This window comes from Ranitomeya imitator, chromosome 2, assembly GCF_032444005.1.
Source record: "Ranitomeya imitator isolate aRanImi1 chromosome 2, aRanImi1.pri, whole genome shotgun sequence".
Taxonomy (NCBI): domain Eukaryota; kingdom Metazoa; phylum Chordata; class Amphibia; order Anura; family Dendrobatidae; genus Ranitomeya; species Ranitomeya imitator.
The window spans coordinates 458,932,921-458,958,402 of NC_091283.1; the positions used below are offsets into that span (position 1 = coordinate 458,932,921).

At 43.6% G+C, this 25,482-nt stretch overlaps 1 protein-coding gene across 1 annotated transcript in view; it reads left to right on the forward strand.

The window, feature by feature from the left end:
* The window catches only part of LAMA5 (laminin subunit alpha 5), a 165,912-nt gene that overhangs the window by 86,974 nt on the left and 53,456 nt on the right, over positions 1–25,482 (forward strand). Inside the window, exons 3-21 of the mRNA XM_069751180.1 lie at positions 4,922–5,039; positions 6,844–6,962; positions 7,050–7,220; positions 8,129–8,226; positions 11,297–11,412; positions 11,985–12,103; positions 12,224–12,314; positions 13,812–13,946; positions 16,755–16,814; positions 17,157–17,297; positions 17,500–17,637; positions 17,927–18,061; positions 18,450–18,584; positions 18,742–18,879; positions 19,020–19,072; positions 19,897–19,996; positions 20,085–20,134; positions 21,775–21,880; positions 22,305–22,404. Of these exons, the coding sequence (XP_069607281.1) occupies positions 4,922–5,039; positions 6,844–6,962; positions 7,050–7,220; positions 8,129–8,226; positions 11,297–11,412; positions 11,985–12,103; positions 12,224–12,314; positions 13,812–13,946; positions 16,755–16,814; positions 17,157–17,297; positions 17,500–17,637; positions 17,927–18,061; positions 18,450–18,584; positions 18,742–18,879; positions 19,020–19,072; positions 19,897–19,996; positions 20,085–20,134; positions 21,775–21,880; positions 22,305–22,404 (2,123 nt within the window). The remainder of the gene's footprint in view (positions 1–4,921; positions 5,040–6,843; positions 6,963–7,049; positions 7,221–8,128; positions 8,227–11,296; positions 11,413–11,984; positions 12,104–12,223; positions 12,315–13,811; positions 13,947–16,754; positions 16,815–17,156; positions 17,298–17,499; positions 17,638–17,926; positions 18,062–18,449; positions 18,585–18,741; positions 18,880–19,019; positions 19,073–19,896; positions 19,997–20,084; positions 20,135–21,774; positions 21,881–22,304; positions 22,405–25,482) is intronic.

A 25,482-nucleotide genomic window follows, 5' to 3' on the forward strand; every position in this document is an offset into this window, starting at 1 on the left:
CAGTCTGATCCGTGAAACTGGCCTAAAAAATCAGTAGTATTTATACCATATGATGGGGGCCACATTACAGCACTGGCTCAGCTGCTAGTATTGCACGTATCAGGCTTGGATACAAGGAACTGTTGCCAGTATCTCACACGATGCCTTTGGACACAACCTAATCTCTTCACCCCGGCACACAAAGCAGGACTGGCACAGGCGGAGCGATGTAGTGAGGTCATTGCGCTTCCTGACGTCTTGTAGGCCATAGACCTATGCAGCTTGCGGCCTATAGTACGTAAAGTAGCGGGGTCCATTCTCCTTGCAGGATCCCTCTGCTTTGGCGTCATGTTGACCATGATACAGTTCACAGTGATACTTGCCCGCAGATTTAGGGTATCTGCATTGCCCTGGAACTACGGCATAAGCATAAATTCCACTTTTTTTTTCTTTTGAAATTACTATTGGCAACTTTGCCTCCTTGTAGCACCCGTCATTATGTAATATGTAATGGACCATGGCTTCCATCAGACGCTTGTGGTCGAGGTGAGTCAGTCAGGTATGAAGATCTTTCTAGGAGGCGCTGGAGTCTGGTATCAGAGTTCACATTCCAGCCTGAAGATCAGTGCCAGAAATAAATTAATGATTAGCAAAAAGTGTCACTCTCCCAGCTGCGCTCCTTCCTGGCACCTTACCTTATAGGTTATATTGAAAGGTGAGCGATATCCAAACTGGTTGCAATCCAGCGCTGTCCCTAATCCTGGATGGCCCTTCTGGATGGCCCTTCACTCATCACTGTATAACTAGGCCATCTGAACTGGTGGTCATTTTCAATCTATCGTATGTCTTTTTTAAAGGGTCTGCCACCTGTGAACATCTTCTATGTCAAACCATTTGGCTCATTATTAGATCTATGGGTTCGTGCACATGACCGTATTTGCGGTCCGAGTGTGATCCAACAAAACATCGGATCGCACTCGCAACCATTGTTATTGTACGGGGCCGTGCACATGTCTGTTATTTTACTCAGATCAAGACGGTCTGATGACAAAAATTGCAGCATACTCGAGTTGGATCCGATCATTGTCAATGAGTCTGTGGAAAACATCGGCCTGCACTCAGATGACATCTGAGTGCAGTCTGATTTTCACAGACTACTGACAGAATAGAGAAGATGGAAAAAAAAAATTTCCCCCTCCAAAAAAATCAGATCACACTATAGTGTCAGTCTGATCAAACTTTGATTAGCATAATCGGCCTAATTTCCTCGGATGAGAGAAAATATGCTAGTGTGACCCTAGCCTAAGGCGGCCTCAATCTTCTTGCCTCCAAGATTTTAGGTGTTTGAAGTACTATTGATATTGACCTTTCACCTGGTCCAAAGTTTTATTTCTGCTGCTCACCTGAGAATTGTAATTTTTTTTTATAAATCCGACATACAGTTCTAGAGATATGGGTCTTTTTATTTAATGCTATTTTTTTCTTTACCAAACGGGTGTGGCTCACAGAATTGTGACATCTTGTATTTATTTACTGTACATATACTGTGTATTTTAGCTTTTCCTAAAAATGATGTGCCGGGATATTTCACCATGCCGGTAGTTTCCCCCCACTTTTGCTCAGCCTACGATTAGGGGGTCAGTGTTGTCATCTGATCTAATAATCCCAGGAGCAGATTTCCTCAGGACTCTCCTCGTTGGGACGATCTCTCCTTTTATGGCTTCTTAACATGGAGATATAACATGGTTATAGTGACAATCCAGAAATAGAGTGAGGTTATTTTCCAGACTCCGCCATTTTAACTCCCTTGTGCCCTGGCGAAGAATGCGTCCCGTCTCTGTGAGATTTTTTTTTATACATAGACCTGAGAGATTTTCAAATATTTATGTTTCTATGTCCAAAAATATCCAAATTATTACAGAAAATTCCCCTTCTGATTTCCTTGTGGTCAGTATTTGGGATTGAATGTTCTGGTCTTATTGGACGTGGTCAATGGTACCGTTTGTATTTAACTACAGTAACCAATCACATGTGAATATTTATTTCTGTCATCTTATAGGTTCCCTTAAATTGTGAGCCCACTAATCACCCACCCAAGCGACAAATATGGAAATACTGTCCTTTAAAATGGCCGTATATCCTATCCCCATTGTAAGTGCGGTCAGCCATATCGTAGGGCAGACTCACTACATACCCCCCCCCTTCAGACTCAAGTAAACAAAACTGTACAAAGTCGTGGTGATAACTCCTGAATTCTTTTCACCTCTTGCTTGGCATTTTGATGGGTAAGGAAGGGAGGGCCTAGGTGCATTTAGGTAGTGCCAGCACAACCACTAGTTCTTTTTCCAAACTGTGTACTCACTTATTGCACATACTGTTTAAATAGGACCTAACACTTGTCATCACTTTTTTATGGGTAGCGTAAATGCCACCTTTTACCTCGAATCTGGTGATGTTTTTCTTTTGTTCCTGCGCCTCTCCATTCCAGAGATATGGCCTTCTCTTCCCTGTATATAAATCTAGACTTGTTAGCCAAGGGGGCGTCATCTTCACCACACCCTTTACCACACCCACTTGTTGAACAAGAATAGATTTATATTGCTGAAAGAAAGGGCCATATCTCAGGAATGGAGAGGCGCAGAAACAAAAGAAAAATAACCCCAGATTCAACAGAACAGCGGCGTTTTCATACTTATGGTAAGTGACGGGTCCTATTTAAGGACAATGGAACATTTAAAAAATACTTAGTCACCCTCTGCTGTCCTGGGATGTTTGTCCTCTGCCAGGTCCCTCTACCTGTGCAGTGTGACCAGCGCCGTCCAATGTCAGATCACGGTGATATTTCCATGGGCTGCTTTGTCTTGGCAGGTTGATGGATGGGATAGTGGAAAGTTGGCTTATGTGTGTGTATGGGATAACTCCTCTGCTGTGAATGTATTTAATTACCAGGGTGATGAAGGAAGCACGGACCGTGCACTACAAGAGATTGAACATAAAACGGAGCTTATGTTAGGCAAAAATAAACCATACCACTCCCCGGGGGCACATTGTGTCCTAGGAGAGCTTAGTGTCTCCTTTATTGTTGTGGGGATCCCAAGTTTATTTTAATTAACCATTTAGGGGTGAGCAGATTTTGATTTGAGGACTGAGGCATAGTTGGAAGCTTCTTGGGCCCCAATGCAAAATCTGTGACAGCGCCCCCAGTCGTTGCCAAAGTAGAAGAGGGGGTCACCAGGACCAGAATACAACCGCTACCTCTGCACCCCTTATTGTTATCCACCATTGTGTCAATTGCACACTTGTAAAATGAACAGTTTTTGTTCAGAAGATCAAATCTCTCTAAGTAACAGAAGTCTGGATTGTTTTTTTTTCATTTTTAACAAAAAGTAATAGTGCAGATCCTTTGACCGATCCAATTCATTCCTATAGGATGCAAATTGGTTCTTAAATGTGTCTATTCAGCCAAGGAAAGCGTATTGAGGGTCTGATATTTTATGCTTCAGTTATCCGATCAGCTGGGAAAGGCCGATGAAAAGAAACGTGGGTAAATAGTAGTGTGAACCCGTGAGCCATAAGCTGCTCATAGGCACTCAACTAAAGCGAGCCCCCTCACCCATTAATTTGGCTTGGTTGAATGTGCATGTTATGTGAATGGCACCATGCGGAGACAAGTGGCCACCAGAAACCTCTGGGCTGCTTTTCTCTAAAGCTTAGCTGCAAAAAATGATTGGGCAGGAAAGAGACGCCATACTATTTTACATAGAGGTAACCCCTGAGGGGTCTACAAGGCCCAGTCGATGTTAAAGACCCTCAATAGCGGTTGGCAGAACTCTCACTTGGCCGTCATGCCCCCCATTGCTAAGTTGGCGGAGTGTGCAAGCATTTTGAATGAAAAGAGGAATAAGCTCCTGCAAGACACCACAAGGCGGCTTATCTCCCTTAAGACCTTAAAGGGAACTTGTCAACATCTGTTTTGGTAGTCAACAAGAGCTAGTGCAGGGTCTGGGTTAGTGCAACAATTGCCACTATACCGATTTAGTTATGCTTGTACCTCTTCACTTCTCCTTGTCTTCCCCTGATTGTTTGTCCATGTAGACTAGAGTCTCTACTGCACGATGTCACCTTGGCCTCCAGCCGAAATCCAACATATGGGGCTCATTTTGGTGATGACGTCACGTAGTACAAGACTAAGGATTTGGGCACCACCTTGTAGCGTATTGCACATGATCCAGACAAAATGCGAGTACCACGTGCTCAAGATTTTGGCAAGAGGCAAAGCTGACATCAAGCTGTAGAGAACACAGACTTCTATTATTTCCCCAGACAGTGGTTATATCCCATTGCCCATCAAGCAGCAGAAGACATCAAGAATGAAAGAGGAGCTATGGACTGCAAGTGCACGGATTCGCCCCCAGTGCACTTGAAGCCTAATTTGCATGTAGATAGAAAGATAAATTTAGCCACAAAGGATTGAAAAAACATACTGTAGGTATCCGGGTGGTATGCAGGAACATATTGCACCACCGCGTTACCTACAGAAAAAATGCTGTTGTTGTAAGAACAAAAGAGATTGGTGTTGGAATTTAGTAAGTCCTCATCGGTGGGTTTGGGCGGCTTTGCTTTAATGTGTTTGGACGCCTTCATATTGTGAGAATATCTATGTGATTTCTATAGACATCGCCCATAAACGCTCCAGACCTCCAATTCTTGGGGATTTCCATCAATAAACTTATATATATGAGATACAAATTTTGACTATTTTTCTCATATATTTGACATCATTTTACAAATCTGCTCATTATAAGGACCAGTATAAGATAGTTGTGGATTTCTACTTGGCATCGTAGCCATTATTGGGCCACTAGGACAGCAACGGTGGAACGATGCTCATATCGTCAATGCAGTCGATCTAACAGACTTGTGCTGCTTCCATCTTTTCCAGGTTTTTCATGTGGCTTATGTATGGATCAAGTTTGCAAACTCTCCCCGACCTGATCTATGGGTTCTGGAACGGTCTACAGATTTTGGTGCCACGTATCACCCCTGGCAGTATTTTGCATGTAAGTTTGATTCATATCTTATAGTGAATGTCTGTGCCATTTTTTAATCTAAATGATATACTGATTAATTTCCTTGCATGCATTTTTGTAAAAGACACCATTCTGGCTGCTGTCAGCCACCCCTAGAGGGAGCTAAGGAGCTTTCTGTATACTGTTAGTGCACTGAGCTCAATAATGTCTTGCACTCCCCCTTGTGGTGGTTGGAGTAAATCAGCTTGTTCTCAAGAAATAGAACAATGTCAAGATGCAAGGAGACTGATCACCGACAAATCTATAAATGTTAATTAAAAGTATATGGCCCCCCTGAGTGACCTGCGGAGTTCTTCATGTACTGTAGACCTCATCCCGTACAATCTGTATCTCTCTGTCTGTTTTCGGCCCCTACTCCCCGTTTATATTTAGCTATGAGAACGCAGTTCGGAGACCGCTAATTGGAATAAGATGAGGAGATCTTTACTGAGCATCATTTCTTGCCAGGAATTTTAACTTGCAAACACAAATCCCTCGGGTCCACGGGCCCATATCTCCTGACCTCCATCTCCCATCGTTGGATAATTTCATGTTTTACAGTTAACTTCATAAATTCTTCACTGAGAGGAACCCGCTTCCATTTTCCTTCATACTGTCCCTCACATCATTGACAGCCCCCCATTTTCATTTTTTTTTATCACTTGAGTGTACATCCCACACACTGTCAGCATATTCCCATGCTGAAATACTTTGTGCTGCTTGTCATCCGGCCCTTTTGACTAAGATACGCTCTGTTTATGCTCTGTTCACATCTCATTTTTTTATTCCAATGTCAGCCTTTGACTGCCATTGTAAAAAAAAGTATAGATTTACTGTGCCCCCCGTGCATAGGCCAGCACAGCATAGCGCAGCACTCTTTTACCATATGCTAGGTATACGGGGGGCTTTAGATATATTCTGCATCTGCTCCGATAGCTCTCCCAGTATGTAGAATATTTAGTAAAAAACTAGATGTGAACATTGAAACTCATCTCTGTCACGGTCTAAATAATGCCTTCCTGAAATACTTTGTGCTGCTGGTGATCTTGCTCCTTACAACTTTTCTTCATTCCTGTCCTCACATCATGGAACTGCCTTTTCTTATGCATCCATGCCCTCTCTAATATCAGTGGGCAGGTCAGTGCCCCCCACAAAATCATTGCCCTCCTCACCTATTGGTTTCGTCACTCTTATGATCCCCTCTATGATGTGTTTCTGTGTCCACTAATCTGAGGTACAGCTATGATTTTACATCTCCAGCTGTGGAGCCGTCCATTCACTGATATCCCTAACAGATGGTGGATGCAGTTCCTGCACTTGTTATGGGGTCTCAGGTGGCGGACCCTCTTCCTGGCCCCTCCTGTGTGATGTCCATTGAGAGCTGTTATGGTGCTGGTTTTAAGGAAAGCAATTACCCGTGTCCTTCCTGGTCATCAGTATCCATTCATGCAAATTTCCTTTTTTGCTATGACCGCCATATGTCTTGTACCTAGGATGGACATCATAGTACTGTGCAGTGGCGTAACTTGAAACTCATGGGCCCCGATGCGAAAGCTCCAACAGGGCCCCCAAATATTTTAGATCTTTAATAGCAATAGTCTTTTTCTATAGGCCAAAGGGACTTTTAGGGCCGCCTAGGCTCCAGGGCCAGGGTGCAATTTCAACCCCTGCACCTGTTGTAGTTACACCCCTGGTACTGTGTGTTCTCATGAGCCAGAATGGGTTCCCCCCTTGACACCAGTGGTCCAATAATAGATTTTGCCCCATGCAACATCTCCACAATTATATCTCCTAGCTTCCAAGAGAGACTGCATCGAGCGCTTTGGAGCCCAGACCCTACAACGGATCACGAAGGATGATGACGTCATATGTGCCACAGAGTATTCCCGCATCGTGCCATTGGAGAATGGAGAGGTTAGTGCCTTGCTGGCCCTATTTTCAGTCTTTGACCCTTAGGTTCACCATTCTTCTTACATCTGCTTTCCAATCTTGTGGTTTCAGATTGTGGTTCCCTTGGTCACCAAGCGTCCTGGAGCCTTTAATTTCTCATACTCCCCGCTACTCAGGAACTTCACCAAAGCAACCAACATTCGTTTAAGGTTCATGAGAACGAACACCCTGCTAGGGCACCTTATGGGCAAAGCACAGGGGGATCCCACTGTAACCAGAAGGGTGAGTAACACAAACTACCCATAAGGTCCCCCCATACATATTGGACTAAGGTCCGCCGAATCTGCCCATATTGACAGGTATGGCAGACACAATTATGAGTATGGAAATGCCGGACAATTCAATGGAGGAGATGTTGATGGGGCAGATCTTATTTCGGACTGACTATCGCACCGTCGGCAGTGGTGTTAGCCGGCAGCTTTCTTTATAGAGATGGGGAGACGGTGAAAATGGCTGCTGGCAAAATGATTGAAGCATCATTCATCTAATGTGTATGGCAAGAGAAACAGGCAATCAAACTACATTCATGGGAGGCAAACCGACCCTTTTTGGCCTGTGCGATATCATTGTAGTCAGCAGTTAACTGCATTCACCAGAACCTAGAGGTTTACGGCGGTCATCTACTACTTTAGATAATCCCTTCTTTTTAGATGGTTCCTTTGGCAATATGCTGATCATCATTTATCCTCCTTTTAGGATCTCACACGACCAGCTGTAATTAATAGGTAAACCTGGCAGTAAGTGTTCCAGGTTCCCTGCCTTGCTACCACAGGGAAAATTAAGTATTACATAGTGCCCCAAAAAATCAAAGGGTTATCTGTGTAATTCAGGACAGGACTTGTTCTCTAGTGAAAGAGGCACACTATGCCACCATTCTAGTACTACAAATTGATGAGGGTCCTAACCTGAGGACCCCTCTATTAACTCAGAATGGAGAGTATATAAGCAGCCATAGACATTTCCATAACTTGGGCAACTTTTCCAAGAGATTCTGTATGAATTTGCCACCTGGGGCAATGCAAAAAAATACAGTCCTAATGTGCATGCATGTAAAGATATTCTGTGTTTGTGGGACATGGGGCTGTAATGAGGCTAAACCTTATTAAATACATTATTTACTTTTTTATCAGTACTTTTACAGTATTAAAGACATCAGCATCGGGGGGCGCTGTGTCTGTAACGGGCATGCTGAAGTCTGCAATGCCAAGGACCCTACTAACCCATACAGGTAAGAAAATGAAACTACTGCAGAAAAATGGGGGCGCTGTTTGTACATCTATATGGGAGTTCAATTACTCCCCCAGATTCTCTATAAACATACTGTGAGGGACCTGTGACTCCAATGAGGAATATGGCTCAGGCTGAACCCCAGAACATACCATGAGTTTCTGGATCATTCTGGAGCTGTGACTATATTCATTTATGATGTGCACCTTGACAGCTGACAGGAGCCGAGATGATGGACTGGGGTTATCAGCGGATCTGCCCCTCTTGTCAGCTACATCTTCTTGCCTCCAGCTGCTTCATTGACATGATCCAACAATGTCAGCAGGCTTCTGATCAGAGGCGCCGTTCTACCTCCGAGGGTCACACATGATCCCATCAGTAATCTTCTATGATATTTATGACAGGTTCCTTTAAGAGGAGACTACAGTGGGGTTAAGTCAGTCTGTTATTTCTGCTGTGGGGGGATGTGGAGCTCCTGAGAGGTGCAAGGGACCATAACAGTAATTCATTGCATGGACAGATGTTACCTGAGCCCTGTATATGACTGACATGTCCTGTACTGAGGTGTCAGGCCTCTGTTTATATTGTGTGGTTATAAATATCACTTCTTGGGACTTCACTATATTTAAAAAAAATCTGTATGCCTAGACCTTTTATTTTACCTTCACACTGCCCAGTCTCTACCAGCAGTGCCCATATACTGTATATACAGTCATGGCCAAAAGTATTGACACCCCTGCAATTCTGTCAGATAATACTCAGTTTCTTCCTGAAAATGATTCCAAGCACAAATTCTTTGGTATTATTATCTTCATTTAATTTGTCTTAAATGAAAAAACACAAAAGAGAATGAAGCAAAAAGCAAAACATTGATCATTTCACACAAAACTCCAAAAATGGGCCAGACAAAAGTATTGGCACCCTCAGCCTAATACTTGGTTGCACAACCTTTAGCCAAAATAACTGCGACCAACCGCTTCCGGTAACCATCAATGAGTTTCTTACAATGCTCTGCTGGAATTTTAGACCATTCTTCTTTGGCAAACTGCTCCAGGTCCCTGATATTTGAAGGGTGCCTTCTCCAAACTGCCATTTTTAGATCTCTCCACAGGTGTTCTATGGGATTCAGGTCTTGACTCATTGCTGGCCACCTTAGAAGTCTCCAGTGCTTTCTCTCAAACCATTTTCTAGTGCTTTTTGAAGTGTGTTTTGGGTCATTGTCCTGCTGGAAGACCCATGACCTCTGAGGGAGACCCAGCTTTCTCACACTGGGCCCTACATTATGCTGCAAAATTTGTTGGTAGTCTTCAGACTTCATAATGCCATGCACACGGTCAAGTAGTCCAGTGCCAGAGGCAGCAAAGCAACCCCAAAACATCAGGGAACCTCCGCCATGTTTGACTGTAGGGACCGTGTTCTTTTCTTTGAATGCTTCTTTTTTTTCTCCTGTAAACTCTATGTTGATGCTTTTGTTTCATCTGACCAGAGAATATTCTTCCAAAACGTTTTAGGCTTTTTCAGGTAAGTTTTGGCAAACCCCAGCCTGGCTTTTTTATGTCTCGGAGTAAGAAGTGGGGTCTTCCTGGGTCTCCTACCATACAGTCCCTTTTCATTCAGATGCCGACAGATAGTACGGGTTGACACTGTTGTACCCTCAGACTGCAGGGCAGCTTGAACTTGTTTGGATGTTAGTCGAGGTTCTTTATCCAACATCCGCACAATCTTGCGTTGAAATCTCTTGTCAATTTTTATTTTCCATCCACATCTAGGGAGGTTAGCCACAGTGCCATGGGCTTTAAACTTCTTGATGACACTGCACATGGTAGACACAGGAACATTCAGGTCTTTGGAGATGGACTTGTAGCCTTGAGATTGCTCATGATTCCTCACAATTTGGTTTCTCAAGTTCTCAGACAGTTCTTTGATCTTCTTTCTTTTCTCCATGCTCAATGTGGTACACACAAGGACACAGGACAGAGGTTGAGTCAACTTTAATCCATGGCAACTGGCTGCAAGTGTGATTTAGTTATTGCCAACCCCTGTTAGGTGCCACAGGTAAGTTACAGGTGCTGTTAATTACACAAATTAGAGAAGCATCACATGATTTTTCAAACAGTGCCAACACTTTTGTCCACCCCCTTTTTATGTTTGGTGTGGAATTATATCCAATTTGGCTTTAGGATAATTCGTTTTGTGTTTTTTCATTTAAGACAAATTAAATGAAGATAATAATACCAAAGAATTTGTGATTGCAATCATTTTCAAGAAGAAACTGAGTATTATCTGACAGAATTGCAGGGGTGTTAATACTTTTGGCCATGACTGTACCTATCTGTGCTACATTAACTTCACTTTTTTGCCCTTTTCTAAACCAGTATGATGTTATCTACATGCACTGATGTTTGGACTCTTTGCTCCACAATTTCTTTGTGGTTTCTCTTTACCCCAGAAATTCCCTGCAATTCCTCCTTACCCAAAAATATGCATGTCTCTTCCCTTTGGAGAGGATTCTGGTTTCTCTGAATTCCTACTACTGTCTCAAAGCTTTTTTGTGGGTTGGAAATTGACTTAGAAGGTGGCACAAAAAAGTCAATTTTCTCCCTTCTGGATGAGAGCTGATTTGCATACCTGTTCCCATGAAGCATTGCCTGCCTATATTCTACCAGCTGGATCTCTTCAATGAGAATAACAAGCCTCCACCCTTCCCTCTTTACTTCCTTGCCCTTCTTCACCCTAAGCTTTTCTTGCCCACCCCCTGACCTTCATCTTACTTCTGATCCCTGCTCAGTGATCTTCACTTGATCTTCTTCCCCTTCAGTGACCTCGCCCTTGTGCCTTTGGGTTATCTTCTTTCTTCATCAATATTCTTGACTTTGTCCTACCTCTACCAATGACATTTGCTTTACTCTACCCTACATGTCGCCCATCTTCTCTTTACCCTTGGTATTCTTCCTCTGTTCTCCTCACATTGTCCTTTTTTTTAAGGTTAGATGCTTTTTGGTGGCTAATACTATATTAATCCAATCAACTTCCCTGAGCTTCTTTAAGACTTTTCTCCTTTTTCCTCCAAGGCTTCAGTGTGACTGTCAGCACAATACTTGTGGGCCATCGTGCGACAGCTGCTGTCCCGGCTACCACCAGCTACCGTGGAAACCGGCCACCATGGATAATCCCAATGAATGCGAACGTAAGTCCTGACCTCCCGGCTTCATTCCCTCAGTCTGACTCAGTATTTTCTCGAACATTTTCCAAGAATAATGCGAAGTCCTGGAGTTATGTGGGTAGCGCTGTCTCCTGGGGCAATGCTACGCGGTCACACACATTTTTTGTGTGGCTGGTTTTATGGTTTGGACAGCATCTGTTTCTAAACACTTTGAATGTGAAAATAACGGCAGCGCCATAGATGTGAGACTGCCGTACCGACCTGCTGAAAGTAGCATAGTTAGCCAAAGTTGGGCTAACGTCTCCATCTAATTCCGAGATCCTGACTTCAGAAACTGTCCATAAAAATGTGCAGCTAATTCAGCTCCACATCTCTGAGGTCTCATACACTGTGACAGGCCCTGTACCTGTGTGAGCAGCACGTGTTCAGGATAGGTTTACAGTCCATGAGTGCAAAAAAGAAAGTTTACAGTCACTGACAGCAATCAGATAATGACAACATGTAGGACAGATGAAAGTTGGCCATAAAATAAATTGCATTTTGATACGTTTTCCATCAGTTTTGTGACATCTTACTCCGAGTTACTTATCTTGCAGCGTGCAATTGTAATGGACATGCCTATGACTGCTACTACGACCCCGAGGTTGATAGAGTCAGAGCGAGCATGAATAGTCAGGGCCAGTACGAAGGCGGAGGAGTCTGCTTGGATTGTCAGGTAGGGCGGATGTGGGGTGTGATGTCCCATGTCTGTACATGGGGTCTCTGCTAATAATGACTATAATTATAGTGTATGCTTTCTCGATATTGAGTTAAACCATGTTATTGGGTTGTTTAGCACAATACCGACGGTGTCAATTGTGAGCGATGCCGCCCCGGATACTACAAATCTCCAGATCATCGCACCGACTCGCCGTACACTTGTCAACGTAAGTACTGCTACACTAGGTCTGTGTAATATATCCGTATAATCCAAAGGTGTGCCTTACAGACCGGCAACTGTGGACTTCAAAGCTTCTATACAAGTGCCAAAGAAGCTGGTTGACTATGGAGTCCCCAATTTCCAGTTTATATGGCACCCGAGTATGAGCTGTTATCCCTGCAGCGCTGTATAATGACCATTGAATCCAATGAGATATGATGGTTGCACACAGCCCTATGCTTTGCAGCAGGTTTCTACTCTGACCATTAAAGAGGGCCCCCATTGAGACCCTTCCGTATATGCCATCCCTAGTCAGTAATAGGGGTGTCATTATGAGACAATCTCTTTAATGTGGTTCAGCTGCTGCTCCATGTTGCGCTGGCACTTTACAGGATTATTGTATCCCAGTCCCAGTACGCTGTCTAATATAGGGTGCTGTCCTCTGGTCTCCATCTTCTGGACAGCCACATGCAGATCAGGGGACACTCAGTTTGTTTCAACAGTTTACTGGACAGTTCAAGTACATCAGATTGTAACATGCAGTATCGGGCACAGCACCCGCCGTTTCTTGTTTCAGTAATACAGTGCATTTCCCGCTTTACTTTCTGTTGTTCCTGAACTATCCCTACATCCACTGCTCCTGTCAGCCCCAGGGATTTCCTGTTCTGTCCCGCAGTGTATCCAAGATCCATTACCTTTCCCTCACACAGTTCTGCATCCTTCTTCCACTGTACGGAAGGGCTTAAGGTTCTTTCCATAACACCTGTATCGACCCATAGGCTCCGAACGTTACAGTAATGTCTGCTGGGAGTCTTGTAACACCTCATACCACCCAGAACACGTTCTACTCATTTCTTCTATCAACCCGCTGCACCTTGAACTTCACCTTGTCACTTAACAAACAAACTCTCCTCTAGAAACAGGGAGCAGTCTCCTTTTTTACTGGCCCTTGCCCCTCCCACCGTGGGCGAGTCCCAAACATTAACTATATCTGTCCCTGCAGCCTCTTGCTGGGCAGATCTAACCTTTCACCTTCATTCTAGCACACAGCTTGCATTACTTTCCTATTTTAACATTATACTAGCAATACTTACACTATACCTTAATTCATTTTCATCATCTAACTGCAGTTACCATCTTATGTCCTAAATCTTACTCTATGTTCTATCTACTTAATCTGCACTGTACATTACACACACTAGGCATTACCTTTACAGAACTTGTACATCAGCAGCATTGCCTGTGCATTATATGCAATCGTAACACTCTATATCACATAGTTACACCATGGATAAACCATTAACCGCAATACATAGCAAAAACTGCAGGTCATAATTCACACTACAAATAATGCGATTGGTGTCTTCAGGGGCAGGAACTCGATAATCTAGCCCGCACCCTTACAAATGTATGATCCATGCTATGGAGCTGTAAACCTCCCCATAGGTAGGTAGATAGATGGATAGATAGAGCGTGGTATCCCACCTGTTGTGTTTCCTTGCAGGATGTGCCTGTGACTCGGAGTTCATGAGTGGAAGTTGTGAGGACCTTACTGGAAGATGTTACTGTAAACCCAATTACACAGGCGAGGACTGCAGAGCCTGCGCAGAAGGATACACCGATTTTCCCCAGTGTTACCGTAAGTCTAGTTTCTAGGTTCAGTTCTTGTCACATTATGTGAACATGTTCTGCAGTATCTCCAGCACTTTTATTGAACTGCTCCTATTCCTCCACCTCTTTTACCCTCCATTGGGTCTCTTTGTGACTACAGACCTTTTTTCTGCACTTTTCTGTACTGTCTACTACGTCAAAAAATGTAAATTGTGGACAGCGGGCTGCATATGTCACTAGATGGCCAGACATCATAGTCTTTGCACTGAAGTTATCTGTCAGAGAATATATACATAGCCCTACGCTTTCCACCAATAATTGGTTGCTGCTCTGATCCATCAGGGGCTAGCAGTGTATTAGGATTTTTGACATTCATAATTGAAGTCTAAATACTGATATACCGTAATATATGACTTATTATTCACAATATTTCTATATACTGATTGACTACAAGATAGCAATAACAAGTGGTTATAGTTAAGGTATTGGGAGATAATTTAGTATTAGTGTTGTATAATATATATACAGTTATATGAAAAGGTTTGGGCACCCCTATTAATCTTAAGCTTAATGTTTTATAAAAATTGTTTTTTTTTGCAACAGCTATTTCAGTTCCATATATATAACAACTGTTGGACACAGTAATGTTTCTGCCTTGAAATGAGGTTTATTGTACTAACAGAAAATGTGCAATCTGCATTCAAACAAAATTTGACAGGTGCATAAGTATGGACACCCTTATCATTTTCTTGTTTTAAATACTCCTACCTACTTTTTACTGACTTACTAAAGCACTTTTTCTGTTTTCTAACCTCATTGAGCTTTGAACTTCATAGCCAGGTGTATGCAATCATGAGAAAAGCTACTTAAAGTGGCCACTTGCAAGTTGTTCTCCTGTTTGAATCTCCTCTGAAGAGTGGCATCATGGGCTCCTCAAAACAACTGTCTAATGATCTGAAAACAAAGATTATTCAACATAGTTGTTCAGGGGAAGGATACAAAAAGCTGTCTCAGAGATTTAACCTGTCAATTTCCACTGTGAGGAACATAGTAAGGAAATGGTATAACATAGGTACAGTTCTTGTTAAGGCCAGAAGTGGCAGGCCAAGAAAAACATCAGAAAGGCAGAGAAGAAGAATGGTGAGATCAGTCAAGGACAATCCTCAGACCACCTCCAGAGAGCTGCAGCATCAACTTGTTGCAGATGGTGTCACTGTGCATCGGTCAACTATACAACGCACTTTGCACAAGGAGAAGCTGTATAGGAGAGTGATGCGAAAGAAGCCGTTTCTGCAAGCACGCCACAAACAGAGTCGGCTGAGGTATACAAAAGCACATCTTGTGAAGCCAATTTCTTTTTGGAAGAAGGTCCTGTGGACTGATGAAACCAAGATTGAGTTGTTTGGTCATACAAAGAGGCGTTATGCATGGCGGCCAAAAAACACAGCATTCCAAGAAAAACACTTGCTACCCACAGTAAAATTTGGTGGAGGTTCCATCATGCTTTGGGGCTGTGTGGCCAATGCCGGCACCGGGAATCTTGTTAAAGTTGAGGGACGCATGGATTCCTCTCAGTATCAGCAGATTCTTGACAATAATGTTCATGAATCAGTGACAAAGTTGAAGTTACGCAGGGGATGGATCTTTCAGCAAGACAATGATCCAAAACACCGCTCCAAATCTACTCAGGCATTCATGCAGAGGAACAATTACACTGTTCTGGAATGGCCATCCCAGTCCCCAGACCTGAATATCATTGAACTTCTGTGGGATCATTTGAAGAGGGCTGTCCATGCTCGGCGACCATCAAACTTAACTGAACTGGAATTGTTTTGTAAAGAGAAATGGTCAAAAATACCTTCATCCAGGATCCAGGAGCTCATTAAGAGCTGCAGGAAGCGACTAGAGGCTGTTCTTTTTGCAAAAGGAGGATCTACTAAATATTAATGTCACTTTTCTGGTGGGGTGCCCATACTTATGCACCTGTCAAATTTTGTTTGAATGCAGATTGCACATTTTCTGTTAGTACAATAAACCTCATTTCAAGGCAGAAACATTACTGTGTCCAACAGTTATTAGATATATGAAACTGAAATAGCTGTTGCAAAAAAAAACAATTTTTATAAAATGTTAAGCTTAAGATTAATAGGGGTGCCCAAACTTTTTCATATAACTGTATATATATTCAATTTTAAAATTAAATATTAAAAGCCATCTTTTATTTTCCTATATTTTATTCCAACTGGATTAGACAGTGAACTATTAGTGATATTTCTGGACATATCAAATTTACAAGTAGTCAGTGAATTATTTTAGATCAAACCATATAATTTACTGACTTTTATAGTTTATAAAAAGCAGTACATTTATACTGCTCCGGTTATTCAGTCCTTGTACTGTGATAACAGCTCCTGCCAAAATAGTATGATGTCCCCACACATAGTATGATGGTCCACAGCTCCCCACACAGTATACTGAACCCCATGGCCCCTGTACACAGCATGGTGCCTCAACAGCCCACCACCACCGTATGATGACCTCCATAGCCCCCAAAATAGTTTGATTCCACACACATTATGACACCTATGCACTATGTAAGTCAGGATGGAAGTGGGGGGAGAGGCCGCGACATGCAGCCACGGGCCGCAGTGTACCCAGATCTGGTATAGACTATAATGCAGCAATATTTTTGCAGCTGATGAATTACACTAGACTCCAACATCCAACAGTAGAAATGTCGGCGCATCAGACCGTGGAAATGATGCAGATTGCAATACCGCACATATACCACCTGATGGTGCTGTGACTTCTGATAACCTCTCTCTCCTTATTCCAGCTGTTCCAGTTACCTCTGACGACACGGGGGCACAAAATCAGCCGGCGGGGGAGTTCATAAGTAAGAATAATACATTTTAATTCTAAATTAATTATCTGCAATAAGACAGATTGCTGTCACATAATTACAGAGAGTGCCTGCAGTATAACTTGCATTTCTCTTAGTAATATAAGATTTTTGTGAGATGCCTTGGCACTATCTCTGCTTGCTGTCCGTACAATATTTCCATTCAGAATCTGACCTGACCTAGCGCTGCTCACAGAGTAACTATGTCCGTATGACGGCTCTATACTAATCCGGGGGGCAAGGATATGCGTCCTGGTGGCTGTAGATGCTCAGTAGCTTATATAAGGGGTGACGGAGCAGTGCCGCCAGTGACGGACATGTATCTCTCTCCTCCAGCCTGTGATTGTAATGTAGCTGGAACAGAAGGAAACGCCTGTCGCCGAGACTCTTCTACTGGCACCTGCATCTGCAACTACAACTTCCAGGGAGAAGCCTGCGACACGTGTGCCCCTGGCTACCATGGTGCCAGCTGCCAAGGTGAGTGTGCCACTACGGTGCTGGCATAGCCTTATGAGGGACAACAGCGTCCCTCCATTGTGTGTATTAGAGGTACTGAATCACTGCCGTCTCCCCCACACTTCTCTTCCCCTCCTTATTTCCTGTGTCTCTTGCATTTCCATTAAAGTTTATATGTTTCTCCCCCCGGACTCTAACTATCCTCTGCCCCTGTGACCCGCAGCATGTCAGTGCTCCGGACCCGGCGTGTACGATGGAAGCTGTGATAAGGACAGCGGACAGTGTGCGTGCCGGGACGGCTTTGAGGGAACGTTCTGTGATAAATGTGCCCCACGCTATTTCAACTATCCTCTGTGCCAGTGTGAGTCCTCTGTTCTCAGCATTTTCTGTTGATTCTCAAGGGTTTTGGGGTCCGCTAATGTATTGCATACACTTCTGGGATGAATGGTCAGGACGCTATGCATTCCCTGCTCGATTGATTCATCACATAAGGGCGTACCCCATTTATTAGAGTGATCCTGACTTTTCGGGTTTTGGGGTGCAAGTAATAGATCCGAGTGCAGCAAATCCTAATTGTAGTTGAGCATTGTCGCCACCTAGTGGCCGAACAAGTCACTGCAATGCTAATGTTTTTTGGTACCTCTTGCCAGTATGTGGATGCAGCCCCGAAGGCACGTTACCTGAAGGCTGTGATGAGAGGGGGCTCTGCTACTGTAAGCCAGAATACGATGGTCCTAGATGTGAGCAGTGCTCTGTGGGATATCACTCCTACCCCTACTGCCGAGGTATGATAGATCGATCGCTCTTCAATTCCAAGTGACTTTTTACTTTTTTGACCAGTATACACTGTATTAATTGCTTTGGTATTCCATGTGTCACCCTGTGCCAATGGGACCTTATCGATTTATCAAATATTTTACATTATTAGAAAAGTGTATAACATATATTTATAGGGGCAAGGAGTGCCAGAAAGCTCAAATAATACTTGATGAACCCCCTGGGACTTAGAATGGGGTCTGTCAGGTTCCTTTGTGGTATTTGTCATTTTGATGGGAAAATAGAACTGCTTTTTGCCCTTGGAATATGACAGATTATGAATCAAGGCCATTAATCAATAAAACAAAAAATAATTAACAGAGATCAATTTCTAATTTTAATTATTTTTTTTCTTAGTTTGTTCATGTGATTATCGGGGGGCATTGGACAATAACTGCACCCCAACGGGACACTGCCAATGTCGCCCCAATTATGCAGGACCCACCTGCACTCAGTGTGCCCCTGGATTCTATGGCTTCCCCACCTGTACACGTGAGTATTCATTGCATGTTCCACTACTGGCCACTAGAGGGTGCACATGATCTTTCCATGTTTCTCCCATTCTATTAGACTGGATACAGAGCATGATGGGGGGGATAGTTCTGGGAATGCTGCAGGAAGTTTACCTTTCCACCTATTCTTTACGTAGCTTGCCATTGCTCCAGAGAGGGCTCCCTCCACAACATATGTGACTTCCAGAGTGGACAGTGCAGGTGCCGGCCTGGAGTCAACGGACAGAGATGTGACGCCTGTGCAAGTGGAACGTATGGATTTCCAAATTGTGAAGGTAATAAAGCAGGGGGACTTAGTTTGGAGTCACCCGATGCAGGGCCTGACAGGACGGCATGATACGACGACTCTCTCTTAGAGATACGTTTGCTGCAAATATTCAGTTTCAGATTTTATTGTTCTCCTTTCCTCTTTCAGTGGGACCCTGTGATCCAGCTGGATCCACCTCTGTTGGCATTGATCCTCCGGAGGTAACTTTTAAATGGGTTATAATCTGTGGACCATTTTGTCTTGTCAATAATAAATTAATCAGTACAGGAGCTCCACTGCAAGTGTTACATTTCCCTGCAGCACCCCCAGAGGAAAAATGAGGAATTACATATATTTAATTAAAATCAATGGTCGGTCTCATGTTAGGCACAAATGTGTCAGCTACTCCAGGATCATTATAGTCCAGCCTCCTGCTACATCCACAAAACTTCTCAATAATAACGCAGCATTTCCATAAACCATTGTAATTTTCAGAAACTTCACTGATTAGGACCCCTCAGTTTAAGTAGCTGCTGTCCGTCTAATAAGATAGTTCTCGCTGTCTTATAGACTGGAAACAATAATGGAATCGGGAAGCGGAAGTAAAGGGTTCATTAGTTGAACTGGCTGAGAACCTGAGCCCGTGCTGAGCTTGCATTAGTGAAGCAGTGACGTGTGGGTGAAAGCGCGAGGGGCAGAATGGAGCGGGGGTCCCACAGCAGGGTCACAGCTGTTTTCCTGGAGCAAGCATTTGGAATGCACTCAGCCTCTGGCATCGGATGACATGTGTCATTGAGCGGAGACGGAGCTCACATGGGCAGGGATGGTGATGATTTGAGCATTTCTGGCAGCCAAGGGGTTACCAGTAAGGCCTTTAAAGGTGCGGGGAGGGTAAAGTTTTGCCATGGGAGGAGTGAAGGGGGCTTGAGGGTTAGGTGGCCGTCTAAACTCTTCTAAGACTAGTATGCTCATTGCCCTATGGACTAGTATGTGGAGCCCCCTATGGATCTTTCATGGCCTCATCCTGTTCTCTCACATTCTTCAGGGCTCCTGCCAATGCAAAGAAAATGTGGAGGGCGCATCCTGCGACAAGTGTAAACCTTTATACTGGGACCTGTCGTCTGAACACCCCGAAGGCTGCAAACGTAAGGAGGCCGCCCCCACTGTTTTGCTATCCCCCCACTATTATATACCTCTAAGTACTCAGGCCTCCCCTCTTTGTGCCTCCTGCAGGATGTGACTGCGGCTCAGGGACGATAAATGGAGTTGGAGAGTGTCGACAGGTAGGAAGACAACTTACGTTATCTATAAATATCACATACAAGGGCATACATTACACACACTGAATGTGTTCTTACTGTTTTGCACTAATGCTTAGGGTTTTACTGGAATCAAATGCACAATAATGCCTACAGAGTGAAAGAACAATGCCACCTAGTGGTCAAAACATCCAGAAAAACTCTGTGGAACATTTTAAAATATGGTTTTCAGGTACAATTTCTCACATACGAGAGTGGAAACATTAAGCTGGGTCTTCACATGGTGTTTGTGGGGCTGTAGTGTGCATTGTGGCTTAGACCCGTGTGGCAAAACTGAATTCAATATGCTGTGGTTTCACAGAACAAAAAAATCTGTATTCCTGATGAACAGGGGAACCAATGTAATCAGTGTTTGAGGTACTTAATTAGCAGTGTAGAGGGGGATTGTCAGGGGGTGATGGACTATGTACCAGAGAGATGCAGAGGTTATCTGGGGTGATGGATAACGCGTGTGTAATTTCAGACAGATGTCACACGGTGAGCAGGAAGTTATCCTGCCCGATTTTCTCATATCGGTTACAGCGGTGGCTGTTGAGTGTGATTGATTGTGTCTGGCCTTCCTGTCGCCTCTGTTTTAAAGGGACAGTAAAAATAAAAATGTTACTTTACCCTATTAGGGCAAAATAATTGGTTGGGGACTAGAGATGAGCAAATTGATCTGGAGGAGGCTGTTCAAGTGGTCGGGTCTAGTGATGAGCGATTATGCTTATTACTTGAGTTTCTCAAATCACGGGTGATCTCCGAGTATTTCAGCGTGCTCGGAGATTTCGTTTATGCCGACGCAGCTGCATGATTTGTGGCTGCTAGACAGGCTGAATACATGTGAGGATTCCCTAACAAATACGCAACCCCCATATGTATTCAAGCTGCGTAGCAGCTGCGGCGACTCAAATGCAATCTCCGAGCACGCCAAAATACTCGGAGATCACCCGAGCATGCTCGGAGAAACTCGAGTAATGAGCACACTCGCTCATCACTAGTCGGGTCACTATTCCGTGGTCGCTGGATGGGAACATGGGGCATGTCTTCCTACTTCAAGGTAGCCGTGGATGCTGTCAAGTAGGAAGCGGTTCTCAGGGTCCCATCAAGCAACCATGGAATAATGACCATTGCCCTATCAATCTGTATTATGGACCCTTTTTTATAGCCGTTTATCCTCACTATTCAGCTTTACTAGCATGGTGCGCCTTCAGGAACGATGAGGGTAGCCATGACCTGTAATGGGAAGACCTTATTATTTGGTTGAACATGAGACACATCAAAAAAAGCGGTCTAGACCTGCCAATTTTTGTAGGAACGGATGACCAGCTTATGTGTACAGTGCCCTCAGGATTCTAGATGTTGTTGGTGGAAAGATGGATTGATATATTGAGTTTCAGCGTTGGGTCCATTTATTCTTAGGGGGGATAATCCATCACCATAAGCATATGGGCATGGACAGAGGTTTCTGGTAGCAACCTCCTTCCATATTCCAATTGAGAATACATGCGCTCTCGGGAACATCAGTTTCCATCTGTTTGGAGTTTTTGGAGCACATCAGCACACATCGAATATTCAGATCCTATGGCATTAACACTTCAATATCTTGGTTCCCTGTTTACTAGGTCACTGGTCAATGTTTCTGTAAACCTAACATCTGCAGTGGCTCATGCAGCAAGTGCAAGGATGGATTCTACAACCTGAAGCCGGACAGCTACTTTGGGTGCCAGGGTAGGCTCTTCTTCTAAAAAGAACCTGACCGCATCCTCCAAAATGATATCAGCACCATAGAAATCTTCATATTCCTATTCTTCCCACACTGGAAGGCGCTTGTCCTGTGCTCAGTGCCGCCCCCTGCTGCATAATGCAATGAGTTGGAGCGGGGGTAGGGTTGTGACAACTGCTCCGAGCACATTTCCGCCTCAGAAAACTAGTTGTCATATTACTCTATTGACTTTCTGAGTCTATGTTAGCCTCGTGTCCTCTGGATGAATTCCCCTCTAATTGGATATCTGGAAATTCCTCTTTAATTCCCTGTTAGGAGAGCGGATGCCTCCCCCGCATTCCAGAGCTAAGACCCCTATAAATATCCTCATGCTGCCTGCTTGGACCCAAGCTTGGCAGAATGAACTAACCAGGTGTTTACTCCCTGCAGGATGCCAGTGTGACATCGGAGGCTCTGTTGGGTTGGCATGCAACGCGAGGACTGGCGAATGCCAGTGCCGAGAAAATGTGCAAGGTCCCCAGTGTAACCAGTAAGTGTCTGCTGGAGGCAGGAAGCATCTGATCTATTGTATGAATGCATTTAATATGCCGTATTAATGGCTGTATGTGTAGGCTACGTCCCGTCACTCGCGCTGCCGCAGCTGCCACCTCTAATTAAATTACAGTGAAATCGACCTCTGTTTGTGCAGTAGGAAGTCAGCTGTAACCATGGCAGGTCATTACCGTGAGAAAACATGGGCCGAGGGTATAAAGCCTGGAGACTGGAAGTACCAGTAATGTGGTGATCATTTTTAAGAGCTCTGCTTGCTGTCGGGCATGGAAACTTTACAGATTACTGCCAGAGGCTGAAAAATGGCTTCATCCAAGTATGCAGGGCTATCAAGGAGAGATATTGGGCTTTAGCCCCTATATTTCCATTTACAGACAGGGAGAAGTTTGAACATAAAGTTTATTAGAAAGTTGACAGTATTTTACATATTCTGGAAGCCCCCATAATCAATTATGCCTTCAAGGTATGATTTAGGAGGGACCACCAATAACAGCCATGGAAAGGTGCCATGACTGTAAAGATATAGACATAGACGAGGTGGTCTTGTAGGTGAATAGTGTCTGCTGAAGGGGACTATGGGAATCAGGTGGTCCCGGAAGAGGGCACACAAGGAGTGACATAGAACTACAGGGGGCGCCACATGTGAGAACTACAAACTCCATTTAATTGAGTGTAATTGAAGTGATAATATTTTTCACGCCTTCTGCAATTCTATGCAAAAGCTTATCGGCAGGTGTTTAAAAAAATGCTTCAATGTAAGAAGAATGCTTTCAAAATTGTAAGTGTTAATAGTTTATTGTTATCAATTAACGACGTGCAAAGTGAAGGAGCAAAAGAGAAATCTAAATGACATCAATATTTGGGGTAGCCGTCCTTTTCCTTCATAAACAGCATCAATTCTTCTCAGTACAGCTTCTGAATCAACTTAGCAGGGAGGATGTTCCAAACATCTTTGAGAACTAACCCCAGATCTTCTGTGGGAACAGGCCTGTACACATCCTTCTGTCTCTTCATGTAATTCTACAGTAGATGATGTGAGATCAGGGCTCTGTGGGGCCGTATTATCCCTTCCAGGACTTGTTCTTCTTTACACTGAAGATAGTTCTTAATGACATTGGCTGTATGTTTGGGGTCGTTATCCTGTTGCAGAATACTTTTGGAGCCAATCAGACGACTCCCTAATGCTATTACATGATGGATAAGTATCTGCCTGTATTTCTCAACATTGAGGACAACATAATTCTGACCAAATCCTGAACTTCATTTGCTGAAAAGCAGTTTCGGTGAAAAAACTGCCTTCTGTTGCAGATAAATATTTCACAGTCCAAAGCATCTGCTGCCATTCTTCTGGTTACCGGTTCCCGTGTTTTCGTGTATAGTTGAGCCATTTGGCCTTGTTTTTATGTCAAATGTATAACTTTTGACCGCTATTCTTCCTTGAAGACCACATCTGGCCAGACTTCTCTGAACAGTAGGTAGGACCCTAGATCTAATATTTAACAAACCTACCTTTCCCGGTGTAAAAGTCTGCAAATTTAAAGCGCAGGTAGGATCCAGCACTAACCAAAAACTGTCTTGATGTATGATGAATATTTCACCTACTGCACCGAGTCTCCTCTTTGCTGACCAAACTTCTTAGAAAAAAAAAGCTTGACCAGCACATCTTGAAAACTTCAGTCTGCTTTGAAATCTTTGCCTGGGCATCCACAAAGCAGATGTGGTTTAATGTGGAGAAACGTAAAGTTATGCTTTTGGGCAGTAATAATATGTGGGCATCAGATGTTCAATGGGGAGTAAACTAGGAGAGTCACTTGTAAAGAAGGGCCTGAGTGCACTTCTAGATCACAGACTAAATAACAGCATGCAATGTCAATTTGGAGCTTCTAAGGTGGTCACAACAGGAGTCATTGATGATTTAAAAAAATACTTGGATACTTTTTAGAAGAAATTAGCATAAGTGATTAATGTATAAAGTTCTTTTCTGAATGTTTTGTCCAGTGGATCGACAATTGGAACCAGGGGATCAGTTCTTTTGGGGCACAATGGACCATGACTTGCTTGTGCATGTGACCTTTCCCTTGTCCTTTCCCATCCTTTGGTTACATTTGAAGGACCTTTTGTCTTTTTTTCCACCCATATTAAGGAAGACCTGTCACTTGCTACCAAATAAATGTAATTACCTTGAAAAAAATCGCTGAGCTGCCCTGATTCTGACGCTCTTTTACACTTTGCACTGCGTCATTCAGTCGTAGAGACATTAACTTTAACATTTGTTGCCTCTGTAGCGCAGTTTGTGAAATCTCTGCTTGCAATCCAGCTGGGTGTTCATTCAGAGTCTTCTCTAGGGGCGTGCGCTTTCACCCTTCCCTCTAAGAAGCCAATAAATCACAGCTGACAACCTGTGCAAGCAGAGATTTCTCATACTGCACTCCAAAAGCAACAAATGTGAATATCTCTGCAGTGGATTGATGCAGATCAAAATAGAAAAGAACGGCAGACTCAGGGGAGCTCAGGAATTTTTTTTCTACAAAGTATTTAACTGATTAATTTTGGAGAAAGTGACAAGTTTAACTATGTTGCTGTCTAACCTTGCTGATTCATTATAACTATTTTGTGTGTTGTTGCTGTGCTCAGTCTTGCCATGGTGCATGACCTGTGATACTTTTTATTTATTTTTCTCACTTATAAAGCGCCATTAGTTCCACAGCACTTTACAGTGATCATCATCACTGTCCTCAATGGGACTCACAAGCTAAATTACCTCCTTTTGGAGAGTGGGAGGAAACCTGAGAACCCAGATGAAACCCATACAATCTCCTTGCAAATGTTGTACTGGGTGGAATTTGAACCCAGGACCCCAGAGCTAACCACTGAGCCACTGTGAAACATATGAACTGTCTTTTGCAACCTCACCATCATAGCAGCGTTTGGCTGTTCCTCACCCAGTTTTAAGCCTCATACTCAATTACTGACTCTTTATCAATCTACATATGAAAATGATGACTATAATCCTACAAAATCCCTGACTATGTGTAAGTTTATCTAGAGGAATTGATGC